This window comes from Paramisgurnus dabryanus, chromosome 17 (assembly GCF_030506205.2).
Source record: "Paramisgurnus dabryanus chromosome 17, PD_genome_1.1, whole genome shotgun sequence".
Lineage (NCBI taxonomy): Eukaryota > Metazoa > Chordata > Actinopteri > Cypriniformes > Cobitidae > Paramisgurnus > Paramisgurnus dabryanus.
In genome coordinates, this window is record NC_133353.1 from 14,479,240 (window position 1) to 14,503,714 (window position 24,475).

Genomic DNA, 24,475 nt, shown 5'->3' on the forward strand with positions numbered 1-24,475 from the left:
AAGCAAATATAGCAGACAATATAATAACCGCGCATGGAGGCGCCGGCACGGGCCATTCACTTGCATTGCATTAACTAGAACGCACCTCATTATAAATTAATAAAACTCAGTGTATGCCTATATGCCTCATACATTAGCATTAAATATCTTTTCTGCATTCGTTCTAGAAGATGACAAGAGCTTTCTCACATACAGTGAGTTAGACCCGCCTTGGCCGGTGCGTCTTTTTACGCATTCTTAAGGTGCCTATTGTATCCATTATTTTTAACGTGTTGCAGTCTATTCAGCAACATTCCGCATACAACGGCTTAGATTTGGAAATATATAACATCTAAATTTCAGTGGTAACAGATACGGTGACCATCTTCTTTCTTTATTGTAGCACTACCTCAATCTAAAGCGGAGTCTCTTCTCAGCTGTCATTTTCTTAAATGAGCTGCGGCAATGTTTCAAATGAGCTTCTAACTTTAGACAAACGCCTTTATTTTCAACACAATCACCTCGTACCCAAACCATTTTGAAACTAAGGAGCCATTTGTCCTCCGATTCGGCGTTTGCTGGACTTATGTTTTTGTTTTTATTTGTACAGTTGACGCGTTTGAAAATAGCCTAAATAATGTAACAAAACGAAAATAAACCTATAGTCCATCCTGCTATACAGCCTATTATTATTATTAGTATTGTTTTAGGCTATTTTTGTGTGTGTTTGTGTGTGTGTTTGTTTTAAAATGCCTAGATCGGCTTGACAAAAGTCAACAGATAGCTTCAAATTAAAGAAGAATATACAGCCTGTATAAACGAGAGCTTTTAGGAGTTTTCATTATTTGGCATTTTTAGCAGTTATATTTTTTGTAGCGTGCGGGTGTGGTCAGGTGCGTGATTGTGACTGTCACTATAGACCTAGTTCAGAGCTCCTCACTTTGCAGTTAAAAAAAATCACTTAATTTTTAAATAATTGTGTTTAATATTATAGTTTTATGTATTATTATTGATGTTTTTTCGTTGCTGTTTTATAAATTCTCTATGACAATTGTTTAATAAATGTTCAATCAAAATGCAAAACATTGCGTCTTTTTTATTTTTAGTCGACTAATCGATGCGCATGACAGGACTTTGGTCGACTAAGCATTTCTTTGGTTGACTACAGCCCTAGCGAATAGAATGTTTGTTTGTGATTTCGTTTTACCTCAGAGTCTAACATTATTCTAGCGAAAATAAACGGCTATGGTAAGATCTGTTAACCTAAAGGGAATTAAATGTTTATTCCTTTTTAATAAATATCTGCTTTAAGTCTTCTATATTGTGTTAAAGTGGTTGTTTATATATTTGATAAAATACCATGTTATCTAAATACAATGTGTGATGTGTTGAGGTATTTTTTATAAAAAAAAAATAACCTGTGTTATAATACATTCATATAATATTTTAGTTATATAACAATTAAATTATTCTAACGTTAGGGGAACGTTAAAATAACCTAAAAATAACATTAGGGGAATGTTTATTTTCTTAAAGAAAACATTCCTGTCTAACCAAAAACCTTGGAAAATAGGGGAACGTTTTGGGAACCAAATTGTTAGCTGGGGATGGGCAGAAATAGTTGGCTTACAAGGAAATCCAGGATTTATCAATATTCTACATTAAACAGTGTATTTTTTATCCGAGCTACATATTCATTTCGGGCTACCAAAAATTAAAGAGTGTCTGCCCGAAGGGCTACCAGGGATTTTAAAATTTTGCGAGCCCTGCTTCTGTATGCGAATGTTGATTTATACCAAAAAGTTTTTCTTCCTGCGTCCCTGTAACGTCGTCTTTGGCAGTATTTCAGATAGTGATAGATATACTTCCTGGCTCCCTTGTCACCCTAGCCGTTTCTCAATATGCGTTCTTGTCTGTACTTGTGTTCTTGTGGACTTGTGAAACGTCATCCGTCGCGGCCCAAGTACTGTTCCAATTCAAAGTTCACATCAAGCCCAAGTTCACATAAAATCCCTGGATGTGTTCTTGATCCGCCCATTTTATGGAGGATGCATCAGAGGAGACTTGTGTGGACTTATGACAGCAAAGTTTCCCAGAATGCATTTCGCGTCAGGAGTTCGTTCTTCAGGGTCTGAACTTGCAAGTTCGAACTACGAAGGACACAAGTCCGAGTTTGGCGTACTTGGTTTTGAGAAACTGCTCCTGTCTTTGTCGTTAAGCCACCCCATTGGTTAAATTTGATATATACATTCAGACACACTTAACCTTGGAGGAGTCCCCAAAGTGTCACCGCAGTGATGCAGCGTGAGTTCCCTCGAAAGGGAACTGTAACAATGTATCTTAAAAGGTAACACAATGTAACATTTAGTGCTTGAATTTGAGGGTATTGGACCTGGAAAGTCCTTGAAAGGTCCTTGAATTTGAAGTTATGGTGTGGGAACCCTGGTCTTTGTTTGCCTCTTTGCCGGTTAACTTCCGGGTGACGTGTTTGCATTTGGGAGGATTTATGCGCTGACATGTGGTTTCATCAACCAGATATATTTTTACTTGTCCAGTTAGTCTGAATTGCATCCCAAACCACCTCCTGGAGTGGTTTGAGCAATCGAATTTAAATACATCTCGAAAATGCCCTCTGAAATGTTTACACCTGGTCTTTTTACGATCTGATAGCTATCTCATCAGAGAAAATGTATGAAGTGACCAGGTGTAAAAAGCCCCAAAGATGCTTATATTATGGAGATGGCAAAACCCCGAAATGGTCAACTTGACTAGTGTGCAGTGCCTCAACCAGTCAGGCTTCCCACGGGTCATGGAAATTTTGGAATATCATGGAATTTTAAAAGATCTATTCCAGACATTGAAAGTCAGATTTTTTTTTTTTACTATTTTTGTCTTTTTTTTTTTCTTTTTTGTCGCTTTAAATATTAGTTTGCGTTTTCAAAATGTAATCTGCTTGTTAAGTTTTTAGGTAAGGAATGTAATTTTCGGCTCAAAGCCTCCACTGATTTCAAGTGAGACTACAATTTAAACAGCCGCTTATTGGCATTTTTATTCATTTTAAGCATTTAAGCAACAGTTTTTGTTAACTCACAGTGTACACTACATTATCAGGCTCACAGGATCTCCGACATGGGTCATAAAAATTCTGCTTTTTAGTCAGTGAAAGTCATGGAAAAGTCAGGGAAATTGATATTTGGCTTGGACTGGGAACCCTGAATAATGATCAGTGACATCTGTTGGGAGTGTTCAGAGTGTTACGACGCCCAGTTACAGTTTACATTAAACAGCTTCTTGCCAGAATTTAAGATTACATTTAAATCTGTTCATTTAAAACGACCTCTGGTCTCCTTCCCTGTGTACAGCAGCGTTGCTATGCTAAGCTTGCAGGCTTACCTAGAGAGGGTCTTTGTTTTCAGTATGCTAACCGTATTTGCACTTTCTCTATCAGACCCTATCAGATCCACTGCGGATGCCATTTCGTTGCGTTGGCAGCCAGCTTCGTCTCGCATTTTTAAAAAGCCCAGGGGCCGTATTCACAAAGCATTTTATCTTACCACTAAGAGTACTCCTAAATTGCACTAAAAGATTTTAGCTAGGAGTTTTCTCTTAAAAGTTATTCACAACGCCTTTCAAGACCTACTTTTAGTAAGGAAAAATGATAACTCCTAAACTAAGAGTGAGTCTTCGTTGCTACGGCTGACGTCAATTCTCATGCACGAGCTGCCTCGCAATGACCACAGTGATTGGTTGTTAGATGACAGGGCTGTCATGCGGAACATAACACAGACGCATCAAATCATGGAATTACAACATCGAAATATGTCTGTGTCCTACACAAAATAATAATAGTAATGCCATCGAAATGTCGTGAATGAAATGAAATTAAATCAAGGTAGCCTAATACCCAAATGAAAACCGCCAATTGCCTAATAATAAAAAACGACATTGCTTTAACACTTGCTTGATTAATGTACATCCTATTAGCCTAAATAGACTACTTAAAGCAAGGAAATGTTGCCCATATTGAAGAAGCCTAATGTAATAAATAAATGACGGTGGATTATGAACTCGCCAAAACGGAAAAGAAAGCCCTACTGGATGCAGGATCAGTTACTCCTGCTGTCCCAGTTGGTGCTGGAAAAAAGAAACGTTATAAAAGGGAAATTCGGCACTGAGATATCAAGCAAAACTAAGCGTGAGACATGCGAGACAATGATGCGCGGGTCAATGTACAAAACAACCGGCACCCGACCAACGTTTTCAACTAACCGCAGGGGCGGATCTACCGGGGTGGCACGGGGTGGCAGTTGCCACCCTAAATAAAAGCATTGCCACCCCAGCGCGGGTATCCTAATATATATAATTTATACCCGAGTAGGCTCTTTTAACCAGAAAGGCAATGTAGTTTTTCTCTGCGTGTGTTTGGGGGTGGGAGACACACATCTGACGATGATTGGTGTGTGTGTCTTAGACGGGGTGGGACAACCACATAGCTGATGGTGATTGGCTTAATTTCCATCATTAGCCAACCAGAGGCAGCAGAGTTCATACACAAGCATGCAGCCAGTCCGAGCAGAAAGTCTTTTACAGTGTAAAAAAAAGTCCGCGCAGATTTGCCAACTTGGTGACTTTTTCGCTAGATTAAGAAACTTTTTAGACCCCTTTAGCGACTTTATTAAAAAAGCGACTAGGACAAATCTAGCGATCTTTTCTGGCGTGGTTGGAGACGTTTGGAAACTGCGGTGAAAGGATGCATCGCCCCATCCAAGGCACTCACATGCAGCCCGGTTCTCGCGCTGCAGTCCATCCCTTCCGAGTCGCACAAACCCGCAACAACAGAGCGATGGCAAGTACAAAGATCTCAAAACAAAGGTAGCGGACGCAAGCACAAAGTATGAAAAGCACAAACGTTACTTTTCCATCGTTGAGGTTAAAGGCAAGAATGTTTATGAACGTGCAACTTATGCCCATGAAGAAAGAGTCTCTTCACGTCTGTAGCGAGTAATTCTGATCTAATAAACCACCTCACATCATCACATGCTGCCAAAACAAATTCTCTTTATTGTCTTAAAGTGATTAAGTTGAGCATCACATCAGCAAATCAGAGTACTAAATACGGTCATATTTATAGATAAATGTTGCATCAGGATAAAAATACAAAAATTAAACTGATGTTAAATATTGCACGAGGTAGTTGCTTGGTAGTTAAAACAACTGAACTGCAGGTTTGTGTAAGCAGTAAATATATTTTAAGCAGTTCTTTCTAGAGTTAGCCCGTCATGTCTTAGCTACTGCAGCAATCAAAATATTCCATACGTGCATATGAAATCGCTCGTTATGATATAGTCTGATGTTTTTATTTGTCTTTGTTAAGGAGACAAAACTATTCAGTGTTGTGTATGTTTAGAAAGCTTGAAAGACAACTTAATGCGGCATTTTCCAGGATATTATGAAAAGAAAGGCTGATATCCATTCTTTTTACCAAAAATAATAGAAAAATCAAATACTATGGGAGTGGAAGGTACAAATAAAACAGAAAAATATATTGTGGAAGGGAGAGGAGTAGATGAAGTCATGAAGGAAAGAAACATATGGATGGCAAAGAGCTAAAAAGAAGTGAAAAGACAGAAATCCATCATGAAGTGAGTGAAAGGATTAAAGAAGAGGGTTATGAGAGAAAGAGATGTTTGCCTTTCAAATATGTTTTACATGAATATTAACTAGGCAATCCTATTTTATTTATAAAACTGTCTTTATACCATTATGTTCAACCAGTCAGTGTTTTTATATATTGATAAGCTGTATGTATTAACTTAGTATTAAGACAAAGGGTGCTACAGAGATGCTAAAGGTTGCTGCTTGGGTACTTACTTATAGGAACATTTGTTGTTGCGTTTATTAATGTTATAAAAATTTGAGGTCCAGTGTTCACCGAAAATAGTATATACAGTATATAATTTCTTGAATCCACGACAACCATGCAAGGACGCTTACTTCATTGCCACCCCTTGTAGTTCTCATGCCACCCCCTTGCCACCCCATAAATAATTTTCTAGATCCGCCCCTGACTAACCGGCCCGCAAGTCGGACCGCAAAAAATCCGCTGGTGACCTCAGACATCCGCTCATTTCGGATCAACCCGCGCATTACTGATGGGAGAGGATTTGTTGCAGATAAATGCAGCATTCCCGCTTGTGTCGCGGACCCCGGACGACTGCGAGAGGCAGTGGTATGCATTACAATTGCAGTAGAGGGTTGAGATTGCAGCCTTTAAACAGACTAGCATGGCAACAGGTATGCCTATAATATTAAATATTTAATTTCATTATTGTTTCATGAATTCTAAAAAACTTCCTGCTTGCCATGAATGTAATGATTTATGAAACAAATGTTACAAACAATATGCTTACATTAAAGTGTGCTTTTAAGTATGTGCAATGCTTTTGAGTTGGTGAAACTGTCCATGTTAAGGAGGATCAGCACCTAAGACATTTTAAGATCCTTTGTGAATAGGTCTTAGTGAGTTAGGAGTCCTCTCGACTTCTTTTAAGCTGTCTCAGACTTAGGTGCTACTTTTAGGGCTAAAATGCTTTGTGAATTACTCTTAGTGAAAAAAATTAGGAGTCCTAAATTTAGGAGTGACACGCCCAGTATTTTTAGGAGTTGCTCCTAAATTCGCCAGTTAGGAGCTACTTTTAGCCTTAAAATTCTTTGTGAATACGGCCCCAGGTGTGTGCTTGGCATGGAGCATTGGTGGGATCATGGCTAGTTTAACTTCTGTGTGCTCGCTTCATTTTTTTTCTCCAGCTGTATGTGTTTTGCCAGGATGCCATTTTATCGAACATTGATTTAATTGTTAACATCCCTAGACCTTACAGTCTCTCACTTGTGTGAAATGTTTTGATGACATTAATATGCATTTAAGTTTATCATTAGATTCCAGGCTGTGAGCTAAACTAATTGCTTTGGCACTTTTCAAAAGGGAGAGGAGCCACTTTTATAAAACTTCTATAATTCTATAAAAGCAATCAATCAAAGCAATCCATATCAAGACACTTTACTTGGTCTTTAAAACCCAGCATGGCATCTTTGTGTAGTGTTTTTAACATGCATTCAAACTGTTTAACATAGCCAATAATTTATAATAGGTTTCATTTTAGGAGAGGAGGCAGAATATATATTTTAAACACATTTGTTTTTCACTGACAGCTAAGTTCTTGGTGATCCATATAATGCAATTCCCAGGAACCGTGTCAGTTTTAAATAAAACCGATACAGGCAACACACAAGTAATTCCCAGCTCCTGGCGGGATGATCAGGTCTTATGAAGCCTACTCATTAGTCTGTGTTGGAAACTGAACATTATTTAAAACCATTATAAGCCTTAGTCATCCCTTTAGCATCCTAAGCAATGCCATTTTTATGCTTATGTTTACTGCCAGCTTCTGTTCTTAGTTTTTAAATAAACTTTGCATCCATCAGGCCATTGTTCCAACTGAAGTGAAGATCCGTCTGATTGATATGCTCTCTGAGGCGGGACTTCCTGTCATAGAGGCCACAAGCTTTGTTTCACCTAAGTGGGTCCCTCAGGTGACGTGCAGCACTCACTCTTAAAGGCAACATGGCATAAAAGCATTTTATTGTTAAAACTTTTTCAACACATAAATGCATCTCTAATGTTAACATTGTAGTTTGTTATAACATGGGTTTACTTGGCAGATGGCCGATCAGGACGAAGTGATGCGTGGGCTTCACAAGAAACCTGGTGTGAATTACCCCGTTTTGACTCCCAATCTTAAGGGCTTCCAAGCTGCTGTAAGTAAAATACAACAGTCTGTTATGTGCCAAATTTTATGTTGTCAGTGTTGGATTAGATCTATGTTTGCTAAACCATTAAAACCAACTGTAAATGATCTTGCTATGACAGTGGCTAGAGGGTCACTGCAGCTCAAGTATAGTGTACTGCTCTTAAACAGTCGCTGTTTACATGTGCCCTATATAGATGGCTTGTTTTTTAATGAACGGTGTGTTATAATTTGTTGTTTAAGATGAATTCTGGTGCAAAAGAGGTGGCAATATTTGGGGCTGCCTCAGAGCTTTTCACCAAGAAGAACATAAATTGTTCAATAGAGGAAAGTCTTGTGCGTTTCGAGGAGGTGATGACAGCAGCCAAACAAGAGGGAGTTCCTGTCAGAGCGTAAGATACCAATTAGTAGTTAATAATTATTATATAACCAAATTATTTACAGAAGGCATAATTTAAATGTATCATAGATGCATTTCTGATAATACAATTTTAATTTGGGTATAGGTGTTATAGGTGCGCAAGTTGCCACAGATTTTTAGACTGTTTGTATGTCTTTAATTTTAATTGTGCTTATCAGAAAACTATTCATGTATTATTTAGCTTTTTCTGATAAAGTTATGTGAGTAACCAGTTTGATGAATTTGGGACAGTGTCTATTTGTGCATTGAGATATATTATTGTACTGTAAAAGCCAGTGTAGATTTTAAAGATTTTAAAGTTACAGTGCTCTTGCTAGTATCCCTGAAAATGTCTTTCTCTTTCCATGTTCTTTTTTTGCAGCTATGTGTCATGTGTACTAGGTTGTCCATATGAAGGAAAGGTATGGCCAAACAAAGTAGCGGAGGTTGCTAAGCGCCTATACTCTATGGGATGTTATGAGATTTCACTTGGTGATACCACTGGTGTGGGAACCCCGGGTGGCATGACAGAGATGTTGAATGTTGTTAAAAAAGAGGTTCCTGTGGAAGCTTTGGCTGTTCACTGTCATGACACATATGGACAAGCACTGGCTAACATACTTGTAGCATTACAGGTGAGTATATCAGAATTGGTCTATAATAATGAATTGTACGGGAGAACCAGGGCTAAAGTAACACGGGAGGAAAGTAACAAAGCGATTTTCTCTGAGCCCTGATAACATCTGCATTCCAAACTATGATAGCATCTTTAGCATGCAACCCTTGACAGAGCTGACAAATATTGCATTATTTATTCACCGTTTTCTGCGGCTAGGTCCAGAAAGCATTTTTTAACCATGATAAGTAAATTCCTAAAGCAGTTGTTTTTTTCTTATACCGCGTTGTTGACCCCCATGTGTTATGCTGCGTTCCAGGCAGGCTTTTGAGCCTGTGAATTACGACTTCAAACCACGACTTACGACTCTGAACTGGGAGTATGCGTTCCAGGCAGCCTGTAACCCGTGTTTTTACAACCTTCTACCTGTGAAAGTGCACTGGAATGGCAGTCAAACCCGTGACTTCCCACCCGTGAACTCGTACTAGATCGATGTTCTCCCAGTTCAGAGTCGTGGTTTTGAAGTTGTGATTAACGGTTTACAGGTTGCCTGGAACGCAGCATTACTTTCGTCCCAGTTAGGGCTGTCACTTTTTATTCGATATTCGAATATGCATTCGAACATGACGTGAAATATCCGTATTCGAACTTTAAATAAACCATCCGTTTTTTTAAATGCCATGTGTAGCGCATTTTTTACAGTAACACCTCGTAATAGGAAGGAGGCTGAGAGTGAGACCGACGACGGCAACTGTGCGCAAGAGAGGGAATCAAATTGGACCAACATGAACCTAATGTGCATGTCAAGATAGAATTATAGTTTGTATATAAAATGACATATTGTTGTTTATAGTGTTAAATATTATAGCAGAATAAAAGCTTGTGTTAATACGTTCGCATTATGAAATTAGCATGAATGAAGATAATTTTATTATTTTTACCACGCAATGTAAACTTTATATTAAACAACAACAGCATTTGTCTTGTAAACGGATTTTAAATGATCATGTGCTGACTGTCACGCGTCACATAGACGACAGAGTCAAGTGAGATCTGCTTAACTCAGCGGTAAGTTTTATTTCATCTCAAGTATCAAAGGGTTTGTGCTCTCTATCATTGAAAACGGGCAAGCACGCGCAGGGTTAATGTACTTGTCACTGACGGTTCACAAACGCGTGAGATAGGCTATGTATGTGTCCTTGTTGTCAATGAGATTACTTCTCACAAACACGCTCATTCGCGGGATATGTGTGCTTGTCAATGACGGGCATTAAATCCGCAGAATTCCGCTGAGTTTTCTTCCGAAATCTGCGGGCGCGAATTCCATTTGGGCTCCTATACTCCTGCTGCTGTTTAAGTTGTCACGTTATTGTCTGTAACTGTTCTGAATCATTTTTTCATATACAAGTTTTGTATTCATAAGTTGATAACCTGCTGTTTCAAACATTAAGTAAAAAGGTAATCCAGACAGCCCAGTTTATGACTGCCACTGTTCATAATTTTGTGATTTGAAAATTCGAATATATTCGGATACATTGCATGATATTCGAAATCCGTTCGAATTTGATTTTTCTCAAAAGTGACAGCCCTAGTCCCAGTTGGCAGGGTCAAAAGTAACAATTCACTACTTGGGTTTAAAGTGAAATTATACAGAATTTGTTTTACATTTGTTCAAAATTCCACCTGACATTGATGTATCAGACTTGTGAGTTACTGACCACAGCACAAATATATCTCTGTCTTAAACATTTTCTTTTAAAATTAAGTATTTCTGAAAAATGGTACTATCGCCCTGCTCTACTTCTCTGCCTTTGTTGTGATGCACATAATAATGGAGATATACATGTATTTGTGTTGCTGTTTCTAAAGCATCAGGCACACATTGGTACTCTGTTATTCTTTTTTTATGCGACACATTTTATTAATGCAGTACATTTTGACTTCGTATTTCATATGCCTAAAATTAGTTACACATTTCCTCTGTGTTAAGAATGGGGTAAGTGTTGTGGACTCCTCCGTTGCGGGACTGGGTGGCTGCCCTTATGCAAAAGGGGCTTCTGGGAATGTTGCAACAGAGGATGTAGTCTATATGCTGAATGGACTAGGAATCCATACTGTAAGTACAGCATGTCTATGTCAGATTTATTGCTTACTTTCTGTCAGGTTTTACTGTGGTAAGGTACTAGGAATTTACAGAAACAGGATTTTAGGGATTGAAATGCTACATTTTAAAAAGAAATGATACAATTATTTATTTGTTGTTCTTGTATTTCATTTATTCTACTTTTACGGGTTTTTTTTCAGTTACTTAAACACATTTCTTGAAACTATGCCTCATATTCCCAAACAGTAAAGACAAATCCATATCTTCTCACCCAATTCTCAAAACATCCTAATTTCAGGTCAAAATGAAGCTCTACACTTAAAACCATTTACTCTTACTGAAAAACCAAACTTTTCCCTCAGACATCACACACAAGCTTTCAAACACACACACTACCACTGTAAACACGCGTATGATGCGAAAACAAATCCATAGAGCAAAATACCGGAGTGAACCTGGCTGTGAACTACTTTTGCAGATTATGTGAGGTAAATCGGACCAGAGCTAGTTGAACACTCTCCTTGCGGCGTCTTTCCACTCACGTCTAAGTGGAGGAAGCCCCTCACTCCTCTCAAACTTAGAAACTCTTCCACCAGACAGCCCTAACTAGGGCTGCACGATTCATGCTAAAATGTGATCACAATTTTTCTCCATGGGAATTGAGATCCTGATTCTCTCACCCGATTCTCTATTTTTTTTTACAAAAACATTTATTTTGCACTTAACTTTAAAAAAAAAAGTTGCTACAAGACTTTCAGTTATAATAACGTGTCTTAAAAGTCACTTTTCCTTATTTTAGACCCCTTAAAATTTAGAGTAATTTTAAATTTGTTAGAACAAAAAGCACAGGTGCTATTTAACAGCTATCAAACTGGCCAACCTTAAAACTTTAAAAACACTAAACCTTTAAAAGACTAAATGATCAACATTTTGAGGCATCATAGAGAAACGCAGATATGTTACAATGTTCCCCTCATGCTAAAAACCCTTTCTAATAGGGAACTTGTGGCGATGACACAGAGGGCGTTTCTCAATCTGAAGGCTGCAGCCTCTGGAGGTTGCATTTCTAACATGCACATCAGAAAGACTGTCTAATTTCAGAATATTAACAATTAACGTTATAAAGTTGACTACTATTTTTTGTTAATCATAAATTGTTGTAGAATGTTTATGATTTGCAAATGTAATGCACCCGTTAACTCGAATGAACCAGGCTTGATGATGTATGCAGCCTGCAAATGCGACCTCGGAGGCACCCTTTCGATTTAGAAACGTCCGGAGGTAACTAATTTTCTTGCCTTCTTTCAGAACCAATGTTGTTGCATTGTCACTTTCTCCGTCGCCAGTAGGATTTTCCACAATGTCGCTTGTTTATCCACTCTTTTTTTGTTGTTGAAAATTGCCGAACCTAATCCACCAAGTAAACGACTGTGTTTAGGTCTGCCTCCTTGTTATACGTCACACGAGTGACAGCGGAACGCCACAAATGAGATCAGAGAGGAGAGAAATGATCGGTTCTGATTGGTGAATGAATAGGGTTTGGTTTTACCCTGTATGAGTGTGTGTTCGCAAGTTTGACTGATATTATAGCATCTTGGATTGTAATGTAAATACGTGAATGCAGCATCTGAATACAGGGAAATACTATATGAAAGTGAATCGCCTTCATTTAGAATGAAGATCGCATTTATGTATGAATCGAGATTGTGTTTCTTTTTTCAATTAATCATGAATCCCTAGCCCTAACCATAATGTAAATTAAATCTTCCTACCTTAATTTCTGGTTAATCAAAAACGTCACCAAAGAATGATTGCCCACGTGTCCTTCACCATTAACTGTGAATAATGAAATTCCCCTCCATGATTTCTGGATGATTGTGCATGCCAAGCTGTGCAACACACAGACCGAGTTTTGCTGCATCCTTAAAGGAGCATTTCACCCGTAGAAACATTAATCTTTATTGGAAGTGTGTCATATTTGTAGTCGAAATGTAACATACATTTAGAAATTGGTTCCTATTTGACCAAGAAAAGGGGTGTTTGTAGTCTTACTCCCTCAACAAAGATATTGCACTTCCTTCTTTCAATGATGCAAAATGATGATTTTTACATCATTGAAAGAAGGAGGTGCAACACTGAAATCTGTATTTCTACTGTGTCAGCGGCAGAGGAAATTATGCATGACCGTTCAAAAACATGACTGGGGTTCTAACTATACAAAGCTTAACTCTTTCACCGCCAGCGTTTTTAAAAAAAGTTGCCAGCCAGCGCCAGCGTTTTTCATGATTTTCACCAAAGTTTAATGCCTTCCAGAAAATGTTCTTCTTTAAATAAATAAACATACAATATACCAAATGAAAGAACAGACCCTCTGCTTTCAAACAAAAAAAAACGTTTCATCCTACCTTTAGTGGTTCTTTTGCAATCAGCTTTTGAATATGGGTAGGTTTTTGCAAAAACACCATATTTTGAGCAAAAAGCAAAAATAATTCAATTTTTGTGACTGACTTTTCATAGAGATCACATTCAGAGCGATCTTTAAAACAGACACGGACATGCAGCCGCTTGACATAGGGCAATACTTCCGGTTTTAAAAAGTTGTGGAAGGGCGCCACCTGGTGGATAATAGCGGTATTGCGGAAAGACGGAAAATCTCGTCATTGGCGGGGAAGCGTTTTCTCTTAATTGACGCCTTGCCGGCCTTTGGCCTCCCCAGTTTCTCACAGACGATTGGTAATAAATTAAATAAATTAAACTTTTTCCAAAACCTGTCGGGTGTAGGGCAACCACACCTAAAAGTGCCCAAAAGTTAAAATACTAATATAGATGCAAGCAGCGATTGGGAGGCATTGCACGTTTTATCGCTATACTGTGCCTCCGAGAAAAAGATGCATGGTGGGCACGTGCATCAAGTGGGTAAATATCCATGGACTATCTAATGTTGTAACTGACCCATTTGGGGACTGTAGGTAAAAGAAACCCCACATTTTATACAAATGGGGCGCTAGTGAGGGACTTAAGAGGCACACCTATGTCTGACCTGTTTGTCCACACTTAACTGCCAACAATTGTGATGTGTGCGTGCCAAATTTTAGGTTAATCTAACAGGCATGGAAATCCCTCACTTTTCGGCGGAATTCGCCGTTTTGAAGCCAAAAAGGTGACTCAAGTGAATTGTGTAGATTCAATGAGAGAACCTTTTTTTGGGGGAGGGGGGTATGTGCTCGTTGTTCGTAGACTCGCCCTTCGCCGTCATCCAACATGTATCCCAGACATTAGGTTTGTTTGAGTCTGCAAAAACCGACAGGCAGGCAGGTGACATCAAAGTATCACGAGAGTGAATCGAAGTCATGATAAGTCTGCTTTTGTTCTTTTTTTTGTAGAGAACATATGAACATCATTACAGAAAACAGGCGTCAAAAATAGAAACTTCCAAAGTTGAATAACAAAAACAAAAAAACAAAATAGTAAAATTATTAAAAAGTAAAATAAAAGACATGTACAAGACGCCAAATACAGACTCATAGACATTAACAATACATGTACCTTTTACATGTTTTACAAGTTTGAGAGACTTCATTAAAAGAGTGATTTTTCTTTTAAGAAAACCAGGTGTAAAGGATGTGATTTTGACAATCTACATTTAGTCTACTAGTCTACGGCTGTAAGTACTTAAATGTAAATATGGTGAAACTGCAAAATATTGCATGAAATGCTGTAATAAGAAAATACTGTTACTAATACTGTTAATAAGAAAGTTTACCGTTTACAGTAACATTAAAGCGATTTTAGACTATTTGAGCGACAAAGATGCTAAAGTTAACTGTTTTCGGTGCGCATACGTGCACAAACTCCAAAACCAACGCACTGAAAAATCACGCAAATACATAATTTCTTTGGGCTTCACAGGAGATATACGCACAAACTATATTGTACTACCACAGTCTCTGCAAGTATTCTCATTAAAACAGTATAAGTGAGCAGTTGATCATATGTGTCAGTGTATAGATCAGCGCTTCCTCCACCGGTTTTTTTAAAGGGACAGTTCCTCTTATAATAAATGCTTATGTTTGAGTCACTATGTTAATCTATGTTAACTACAGAAGACAAAAGGAAAATCACTTTTATATCTTTAAAAAGATAAATTATATTGACATGTATAATAAAAACAGTGTTATATTTAATTTGATACTGTTTCTCTACCTAATCAATACTGCTACTTTGTTCTTTTCGATTTTATATGCTTGTAATTTCTTGATTTGTTCTTATTTTATTTTCCCACATCACTTTTTTGCTTATCTGAAAATTATTCAACCCATGACTCAAAAACCATAATGTAATTCTTTTAACCAGTACTGTATTGTACTGTAGTCATTTTAAATTAGATGTAGGCCTTCAGGTCCACCCTATTCCAAGGCCAACTTAAAATTTGTATGGCCCTGCGACTGATGGTCAGATTATGGCAAAATAAAATTATTGCAGATGTAAAATAGTAAGGGAATGTTACTTGTTACAGCTTTCCACATTTATCAACCCATTTAATTTAACATGGTTTTGGTTACTAGTCAAATGTTTACAGAGGCCACATCGCCCCTCGAGCACCCTTATCACCTTTTTCACCCCTGACCCGTTTTAATGCGTGAATCCAAGCATGCCAAGAGCCCTAAATATGCCTGAAATAAAAGTAAACTTTGACACCAACGTTTGAGATATCAAAAATCTTTTCGCAATTTAGCATCTCCAATGTCTTGGCGTCATGGTCAAGTCTGCTCTCAATTGCATAAATCTCTTAGGATGAGTATTTAAAAGTTTACCGCATGCGACTGTCAAACTATCCCCCTTTATGACCTGAAATATTTTCTGGCGCCTGATGTTGGCGCTATACCCGGGAGTCACATTGATGCGGAATCTTTGGCTGAACATACACACCGCGTGTCATCACAATAATACTTTTTTTTTCGTTGATATAAGACGCTTCCTGTTTCTCTGATTTCGCCATGAATTTGTCGCCTCGCCGTGGCAGAAACGTTCATGATATCAAAAATCCCTTCGCAATTTAGCAAGTCCAATGTCTCAACATCATGATTACCATATTTGGTGTCAATCGCATGAATCCCCTAGGAGGAGTATTTAAAAGTTCATCACGTGCATTTTTGAAACAATCCAAAATGGTTGCCTCCTTGTTGGGTGGAGCTAATAAGTTTAAGTGCGAAAGTTGTCGATGAGCTTTATATACGTACCAACTTCCGTACATGTTTGCCCGATCTGTGCACCAATGTTTGTTTTTGCATTACAGGGGGCGCTACAGAGCCCCCCTGCCATGCCCGTGTTCCAGGCTTTGCCGGTCGAAATGACGGACGACTCTGATTTCGTGCCAAATTTCAAGAGTTTTCGAGCATGTTAAGGCACCTAAAGTGCATAAAAGTGTTGAAAAAATGGGGGAAAAAATTATACATTTGAGCAAAAACAATAGGGCTTCGCACCTTTCGGTGCAGGCTCCTCCGTGCTCGGGGCCTAATAAATTCGAGCAAAAACAATAGGGCTTTGCACCTTTCGCAATACTGCTTTGCAATAGGGCTCCCTCCTTGGTGCTTGGGCCCTAAAAATAATAAATGTGAGCAAAAACAATAGGGCTTTGCACCTTTCTGTGCAGGCCATTCTGGCCTGCTCCTCTGTGCTCTGGTCCTAATTATTCCGCCTCAACACAGAGGTGTAAAGAGTAGCTGAAAGCCATACTTGAGTAAAAGTACAAATTCCTTACTGTAAAAATTACTCCACTACAAGTTACAAGTCACCAATTTAAATACGACTTGAGTAAAAGTATTAAAGTAACCTAATTTAAAAGTACTCAAGTATTTTTACTCGTACTGAATGTTGGCTCAAAGATGCACTAGTCCTCAACACAAAGAGACATTGTAGGTCTGGGCACTGAAAACTAAGAAAGTTTATTTATGAGGTTTTATTTCCTAATATAGAAAAGAAATCAAACACCTCAAAATTTTGACCTGGCAGAACAAACACAGATTAAACATAGTCATAGTCTTTTGACTAAAATTTAATTTAGTTTTAGTCATTTTTTTGTCATCTGAATTGATTTAGTTTTAGTCTAATTTTATTCAACTAAATGCCATGAGATTTTAGTCTAGAAATCTACATTAAATTGAATTTAAACCCATTTAAAGGGATAGTTCACCCAAAAATAAAAATTCTGTCATAATTTACTCACTGTCATGTTGTTACAAACCTGCATAAATTTCTTTGTTCTGATGAACACAGAGTAAGAAATTTTGAGAAATGTTTGTAACCAAACCGTTTGTGGACCCCATTCACTTCCATAGTAGGGAAAGAGAATACTATGGAAGTAAACGGGGTCCACAAATGGTTTGATCACAAACATTTATCAAATTATCTTCCTTTGTGTTCATCAGAACAAAGAAATTTATGCGGGTTTGTAACAACATGAAAGTGAGTAAATGATGACAGAATTTTCATTTTTGGGTGAACTATCCCTTTAATTTTAGTCTAGTGTCATTGTGTACTTGAATGTGCCATGCTGAAAAATAGGGATGTCCCGATCAGGTTTTTTTGCCCTCGAGTCGGAGTCATTTGATTTTGAGTATCTGCCGATACCGAGTCCCGATCCGATACTTCTATTATACATAAAAATAGAATAAAGAAGAGCGAAAAACAGCCGCACGCGTTGCTGTTTCTGTGTGGAGTCAAAAGAGTCTAACTCTGTGCCAGCGCATAACTATAGATGTGTTAAAAAATAATGAGAATATATATGTACAAGGGTTAAATTGGGATTTGTTTTGTGGGGATGCTCTGTTAGGAGGGAGGGTTCGAGGGGTAACATGTTTAATCCTGATGACAGCAAAGCCACTTGTGTGTTTCAATGACATTTTGTACCTCTGATATGATTTTAAGTTTCAGTTTTAAAGCTGTGCCACAGGTTGACCCAAACTTTAAAACCTGAACTTTAAATTATGCAAATCTATGAGTCTGACACCCTATATGCATTTGTTGCACATGTCATTATGCACAATTGATCAAACTTTGAAGGAAGTTATAAGACTCAATTAGGGCTGCACGATTAATCGTTTTTAAACCGAAATCGCGATGTGAATGGATGCGATTTTCGAATCGCAAGAGCTGCGATTATTTCGATTCAAAACTATCAAATATAACAATCATCTAGTACGCAGTTTTTGACAGTTCGCTTCATGCGCATTTTACGTTTGATGCAGTTTAAACCAATAGAGTGCATTAACACTGAGGTGCTGACTACACGTCAGATAACACCATTTGGAAAACATGAGCGCGAGCAGCAGTTCAACTCCTCAAAAAAGTGTACGGCCATATGATTTCCGCGATGCGGAAAACACGGACAGCATCGCGAAATGCATACAAATGGAATTAACTGCACAACGCGGAATGTCATGAAGTTGGCAGATTTTGGATTCAGTCATTTTAAAAACCCATTATAACTCAATAACCGGCAAATGAAACGACAGAAATGCGCGAAAACATTTCCCTTTTGTGTAATGTTGGACTTAAAGAAAGGTGTGTATAAACGTCCGTTTCTCGTCATGCATCGCAAACAATGACAAGCGCCTCATCAGACTATAACCAGGTTTCATTAAAGCCCGGAACACAGCAGACGAAAGAGGTACAGTATAGTTTCTTGCACGCGCACATCTGCACCACTTTGAATATTTACAGGCATGAGGGTTCATGAAGCGCGCACACAGAGAGCAGTCAGCACACGCGTGATCACTAAACTTAAGTTTTCTTTCTTGTCTAAGTGAACATAAACAGCTGGATGTTTATCAGTATATTGAAGCAGAGCAGTTTTAAAGCTGTCTTGTGTCTTAAAGTGACAGACAGTAACCTGGTGCTTTCTGTGTCAGAAATGTTTATTACACACCAAAAATTTAAATCACTCCTTACTCTTAACTGAACAAGCTTCTGCAGCTCCACATTTAAAATCCTACAGTGAGGACTGTGCAGTGTTTTATTTGTATTTTTTGCTTATGTTAAATCATAGATTCTAATAACTAATATATTTACATTTATTACAGATGCCTGAAAAGTAAAACAAGATGAGTATAGTCTTATGATTAAAAGAAAAAACTAAACATTTGCTTGTCAGAAGCATTGTTGTAGTGACAGCCAAAATACGTTGGCCTATATGTTATTTTAAATAAAACTTTCAAAAAAAAAATGTTAAATTGTATTTTAATGTCCTTAGATTAAAAAAAAGTAGGTCTGCAGAAGAGCAAAGTCCTGCAGACAACTTGGCACAATGTTTAAGAGGTTTTAAATAAACAGTAGCACAGCATCTTTCTTTGGTGCTATTAAAACCACCACAACAAACCTGGATGTAGCTCTTTTATTATATACCAATGAATCGCACTTTAAATCGCGAATCGCAATTTTGATCAGAAAAATCGCAATTAGATTTTTTCTCCGAATCATGCAGCCCTACTCAACCTCCTTGACTAATTTTAGGCATAAGATAAGCTTCCCAAAAAATACTAATTTTACAAGAAAAACAACATACTGATTCAGCAATATGTCTTATAAAATAGCCATAGAGATTCCCTAAGCTGGTCAGCAGTTAGTTAAAAAATACCTATAGTTAGGTTGTAATTAACTTGTATAATCAAAATACATTATTTTATTAAACTATACAATAAGTTGTATCCAGTTATCTAGTGTAATGAGATGAGTGACATGGCTATACATACTTTAATACTTTGTTTCTAGACTTCTATTAAGTTTTTTCGACGTGGGCACCATTCTTACCTCTCTCTCTATCTCTCATCTCTACAGTAATGTCAAATGACCCTGCGCGAATGCGCGTTCTTGGTTCTGAGTGAGACGCGGAGCTGCGTCTGAGCACATGATGACAAAAACGATCAACGCGTCGTTTAAATGAGCGGGAAAAACCCGGTTTTGTCGTGGGTTCCCTGCACGCACAAGTTTGAAGCCTATGGATGAAAACATGTCAATAGGCTTGTTCGACTTCATGCAGCACCTCAAAGATCGACAGCCGGGTGACGTCAAACTACCGCGAGAGTGAGCCGCGAAATCATATGAAGGAGTTTGCTTTTAAATCGCTCTCGCGAAACTCTGACGTCATCCGGCTGCCGGTTCTTGTGGCGCCACATGAAGTCGAACAAGCCTATTCTCTTCTCGTCAGTTCACACGCACCAGCGCAGCACGTACACTGGCGCGGAGCAGAGCAAGACCTTGACGCCGGATTTTAAACCCTGCATATGTATCCGAGTCCTGATCGGGAGGTAACGTCCGATTCCGATCGAGTCTGAAACCACGTGATCGGGGCCGATTTCCGATCACGTGATCGGATCGGGACATCCCTACTGAAAAATATATAGCCTAACTTTGTGATATACCTATATGGTAACACTTTACAATAAGGTTCATTAGTTAACATTAGTTAGCTACATTAGTTAACATGAACTAATAATGAACTGCACTTCTACAGCATTTATTCATCTTTGTTAATGTTAATTTCAACAATTACTAATACTTTATTAAAATCTTGTTAACATTACGGCCGATTCACACCGGCTGCGTGGCGTATCTGTTGCGTGTCAGTTGCGTTGCGGCTGCGTCGCGTTTTCTGTGTCTGTACATGCCAGAAGCATGCCTGACTTGGCGCTGACGCGCTGCTGTAACTATAGATGACACATTTTGGCTGGAAATGCTTCCAAGACGCTTAGGTGTGGCGTGAAAAATAGGCATTGGTCCTATTCCTAGCATGCACGCGTTTTCGGGCCGCGCCTGAGACGTGCGTGTCATCCAGGCGGTGTGCACGGTCAAACCTGCTAACATGGAAGCCTAAATAAAAACGGACACGCCACGCAGCCGGTGTGAATCGGCCCTTAGTTAATGCACTCTGAACTAACATGAACAAACAATTAAAGCTTACATTTTTATTAACTAACATTAACAAAGATGAATAAATAATGTAATAAATGTATTGCTCATGGTTTGTTCAAGTTGGTTAATACATTAACTACTGTTAACTAATGAACCTTATTGTAAAGTGTTACCAAATATTCTTATATAGGCCTATCCTAAAAAAGATATAATTTTAATATTTAAAAAATTCCGGTAAACTAAAATTACACTAACAGAAATATGATAATGCATATTAAAAACGTGAAGTTGTTCATTTGAGAGATTAATTGTAAACACATGTAGTACGTAACACCACTATCTCACATTAAGTGCACTACATTTCTTCTGTCAGGCATCCCTCTTTACAGTAAATACATTACAGCATACTTGATTAAATGTGAGGACAGTGAAATTGTACACTTATTATCAATCTTATAATGTACTTAAGTTACTCGGGCAATCAGTACAGGACCTCGCTGGTTTATTTTGGCTTATATAGTAAGTTATATCAAGTTATGTAAGTTACCAGCTCAGGTTAGCTGATAAAGTAGCATCAGAGTATATAAACATTTGTGCTTGCCTTTGAGTTGCGGGATGACCCTCCTGCAATCGCGCTTCACTTTTGTTTTGATTGTAGCATCACATGTTTAACAAAGGGTCCCTTGACTGAAGCAAATGTGATATGCATCCATATGTTTGCTCTTTATCTCTTCTCTCAGACCAGACGCGAACTTTTCTCTACAGTTTATGACATACGCAGCACGCAGATGTCCCGCTACGGTGGCTCAACGCAAGCCATTCAGTGTTTGACATCAAAGTACCGCAAGACCAGACTTCTCCATATGCATTTGATTCGCTCTCGCAGTACTTTGATTTCATACGATTGTTGTGTGTAACCTCGCGACGAGAGCCGGTTAAATCTTTGCGTGGCAGGGACAGCTGCCTCGCTACCCGCCACACCTGCGTCGCTACCTGTCACACTTTTACGAGCCTGCCAGTCGACCCGTCACACCTGCCTCGCTACCCGTCACACTTTTACGTCCCTGCCAGTGTACCCATCACACTATTTCACGCCTGCCTTGCTACCCGTCACATACTTATAAGACAGCCAGCATAGGTGGAGTTTGACAGTCACCTACCGGCAGACAGGGGAACCACAATACTTTAAGATTAGCAAGAGGGTGGGGCTTCCTTGTTACCAAATATGGTTTCAATGGATTAAAAGATATTTTAGCCTTGTCCTCCCACTAAAATAATAAGGTTAACCAAATAATTAGAAAATATGAATTTTTATTACATTTAAAGCTCATTATTTGCGCATGACATCAAGTACCGGCGAGAGCGATATATTCAAAGGTCACAAGTCACACAGTCTACTCAGCAAAATTAAGCACATCTTTCACGTTTTCGTTGAAAAATGTACCCTGCAACACGCCCTTTAAGTCAGTAAGGCCGTCCGAATTCGAATGATCAAATTAAAGATCAAATTTACTATACATATTATTATTGCCGCATACTACATGTAGGTATGTTGCTAAAATTATCAAAATGGTTAAATGCTAAAACTAGTTGTTCAGATAGAAAGAGCTTGAAAAAAGCTTTTAAATGAGACCAAGATCATGTTTATTGGTTCAAGAATAACAAAATACTGGCCATTAGAAACTAGGGCTGCAACAACGAATCGATTAAATCGATAAAAATTGATTACTAAAAGTGTTGGCAACGAATTTCATTATCGATTCGTTGTGTTGCGTGACGCAGAGACGTTTAATAAAAAAAAAAAAGGAAAAACTTCAGTTAAGCGCGAAGTGGAGTGAACACACTCGCACTGCGTTCCAAACCGCCTAATTCCTTACTATATAGTAGGCAAAGAGTACGAGAAGTAGTGATTTTCGCCTACTATATAGTATGGAAGTATGCGGTTTGGGACGGAGCGTCGGTCTCTCTCGCGCACTGTTGCTTGCAGAGTTCGGCGCCTCATAGACAGGGCGGAGAAATTACAGGGCGGCGGGGAAAATATAAAAAAAACAGCAAAGGTAGAGGAAAACCACATGTCAGTGTTTTACTCCTCCCAAACGTAAGCGCGTCACCTGGAAGTTATAGCTGGCAAAGAGGTAATCAAACAAAGACGACACGCTTATGCTTTATGGAGCGACGACAGCGAGTAAAAAAAGTTTCTAGAACGAAAAAAAACTCCAATGACAAACTCTAATGATATTAAACAAAGAAATAAAACGTTGAGAGAGAGTTGTATGAACGCTTTTCCCCGTCATGGACCTGTATGTTAAATCATCGCGGCGTCACTCTCCTGCTGTTTTGTACTGCGCGCTCCAGCTCATGCAGAGCAAGGAGACGCGCGTGCCCGGCCCAACATACAGTACAACATACAGTAAGTGCCACCTTTTGTTGCATAAACATCGTCTTACATTTTTTAAGGCGAAGTAATGAATGGTGTATTTGCATTTTGCGCGGGAGTAGAAAACGCATTTTCCATTTTCACAAGACGCATTTATGTGGCCAAATGTAATGGAACAGTTTTACCAAATGTGATAGCTATCCGATCAGAGAAAACACATAAAGTCAAATATAAGGTACAAAGCTGTCACTGGGGCAGTACCCTTTATAAAAGGTCCTAATATGTACCATTTAGGTACAAATATGTATCTTTGAACTGCCAATATGTACTTTTGAAGTACTAATATGCACTTTTTGGGTACAAATGTGTACCTTTTTGAAAGGGTACTGTCCAGTGGCAACTTTTGTACTTTTATTTCTGAGAGTGTACTCGTATACTATCTTTTTGATCCCACCAAGAGAGGCTTCTTGATGGGAAATGCATCATAAAAAGTCTATATATTTGGCAGATGTAAAGCATACATGTGTATTTTTTGTGTTAGTCCATTTTAATTTAATTTTATTATTATTGTAACAGCTCAGGTGTGTTCAATGAGCAACACGTTTGTGCACTTTCTAAAGATTTTAGTTCTGTTTTGAATAAGGGGTTGGAAATGAATGCTTTTTTTGTTTTTTATCCGATTCATCGATTAATCGAACAAATAATCGACAGATTAATCGATTATTAAAATAATCGTTAGTTGCAGCCCTATTAGAAACTCAAAAATCATGACTTTATTTTGTCCTATGTTTTCCATTAAAATTCAAGAAAATGTGTGACCGAATCATGAAAATTCTGAAGTTTTTTGCTATAACTTTTTACATTTTTGAGATATTGACCTGAATCTTTCAGGATAAGCTGTTTGATATATCCTCTACATTTTCCACTTCTAAAAAGTCAGATATATAAAAAACAAACCACTAATTACACCAAATAACACTCTCTATTCAGTCTATATATACAGACATCTACTATGGCTATACAGCTGCTTCACATTCTTTGTCCATTCAAGCAGATTTGGGGGGAGGAAAAACTCTCGTGGTTGTCGTTCAAATTTATCAAAATTTCGTTCACTTGTAGTTTAGCAATTAAACTAAATGTCTTTACAATTTCAAGAATGACTTTACTCAACTTCAGCAAAAACACGATGATTTTACAAATAACAGACTTTGGCGAGCTCGCACGGCCAGTAGTTAAAGGTGGTGGGTGAAAACTAAACAAAAAGGTACCTATGCTGCTTCTGGTG

General features: G+C 38.2%; 1 protein-coding gene across 3 annotated transcripts in view; it reads left to right on the forward strand.

The window, feature by feature from the left end:
- The window catches only part of hmgcl (3-hydroxy-3-methylglutaryl-CoA lyase), a 61,866-nt gene that overhangs the window by 6,877 nt on the left and 30,514 nt on the right, over nt 1–24,475 (forward strand). The window contains exons 3-7 of one of the 3 annotated variants that reach the window (XM_065274268.2): nt 7,462–7,569; nt 7,699–7,794; nt 8,028–8,176; nt 8,567–8,819; nt 10,791–10,916. In XM_065274268.2, coding sequence (XP_065130340.1) covers nt 7,462–7,569; nt 7,699–7,794; nt 8,028–8,176; nt 8,567–8,819; nt 10,791–10,916 — 732 coding nt within the window. Of the gene's footprint in view, nt 1–7,459; nt 7,596–7,698; nt 7,795–8,027; nt 8,177–8,566; nt 8,820–10,790; nt 10,917–24,475 lie in introns of those variants that run through there. The other 2 variants (XM_073812345.1, XM_065274270.2) reach the window with 2 other exon arrangements.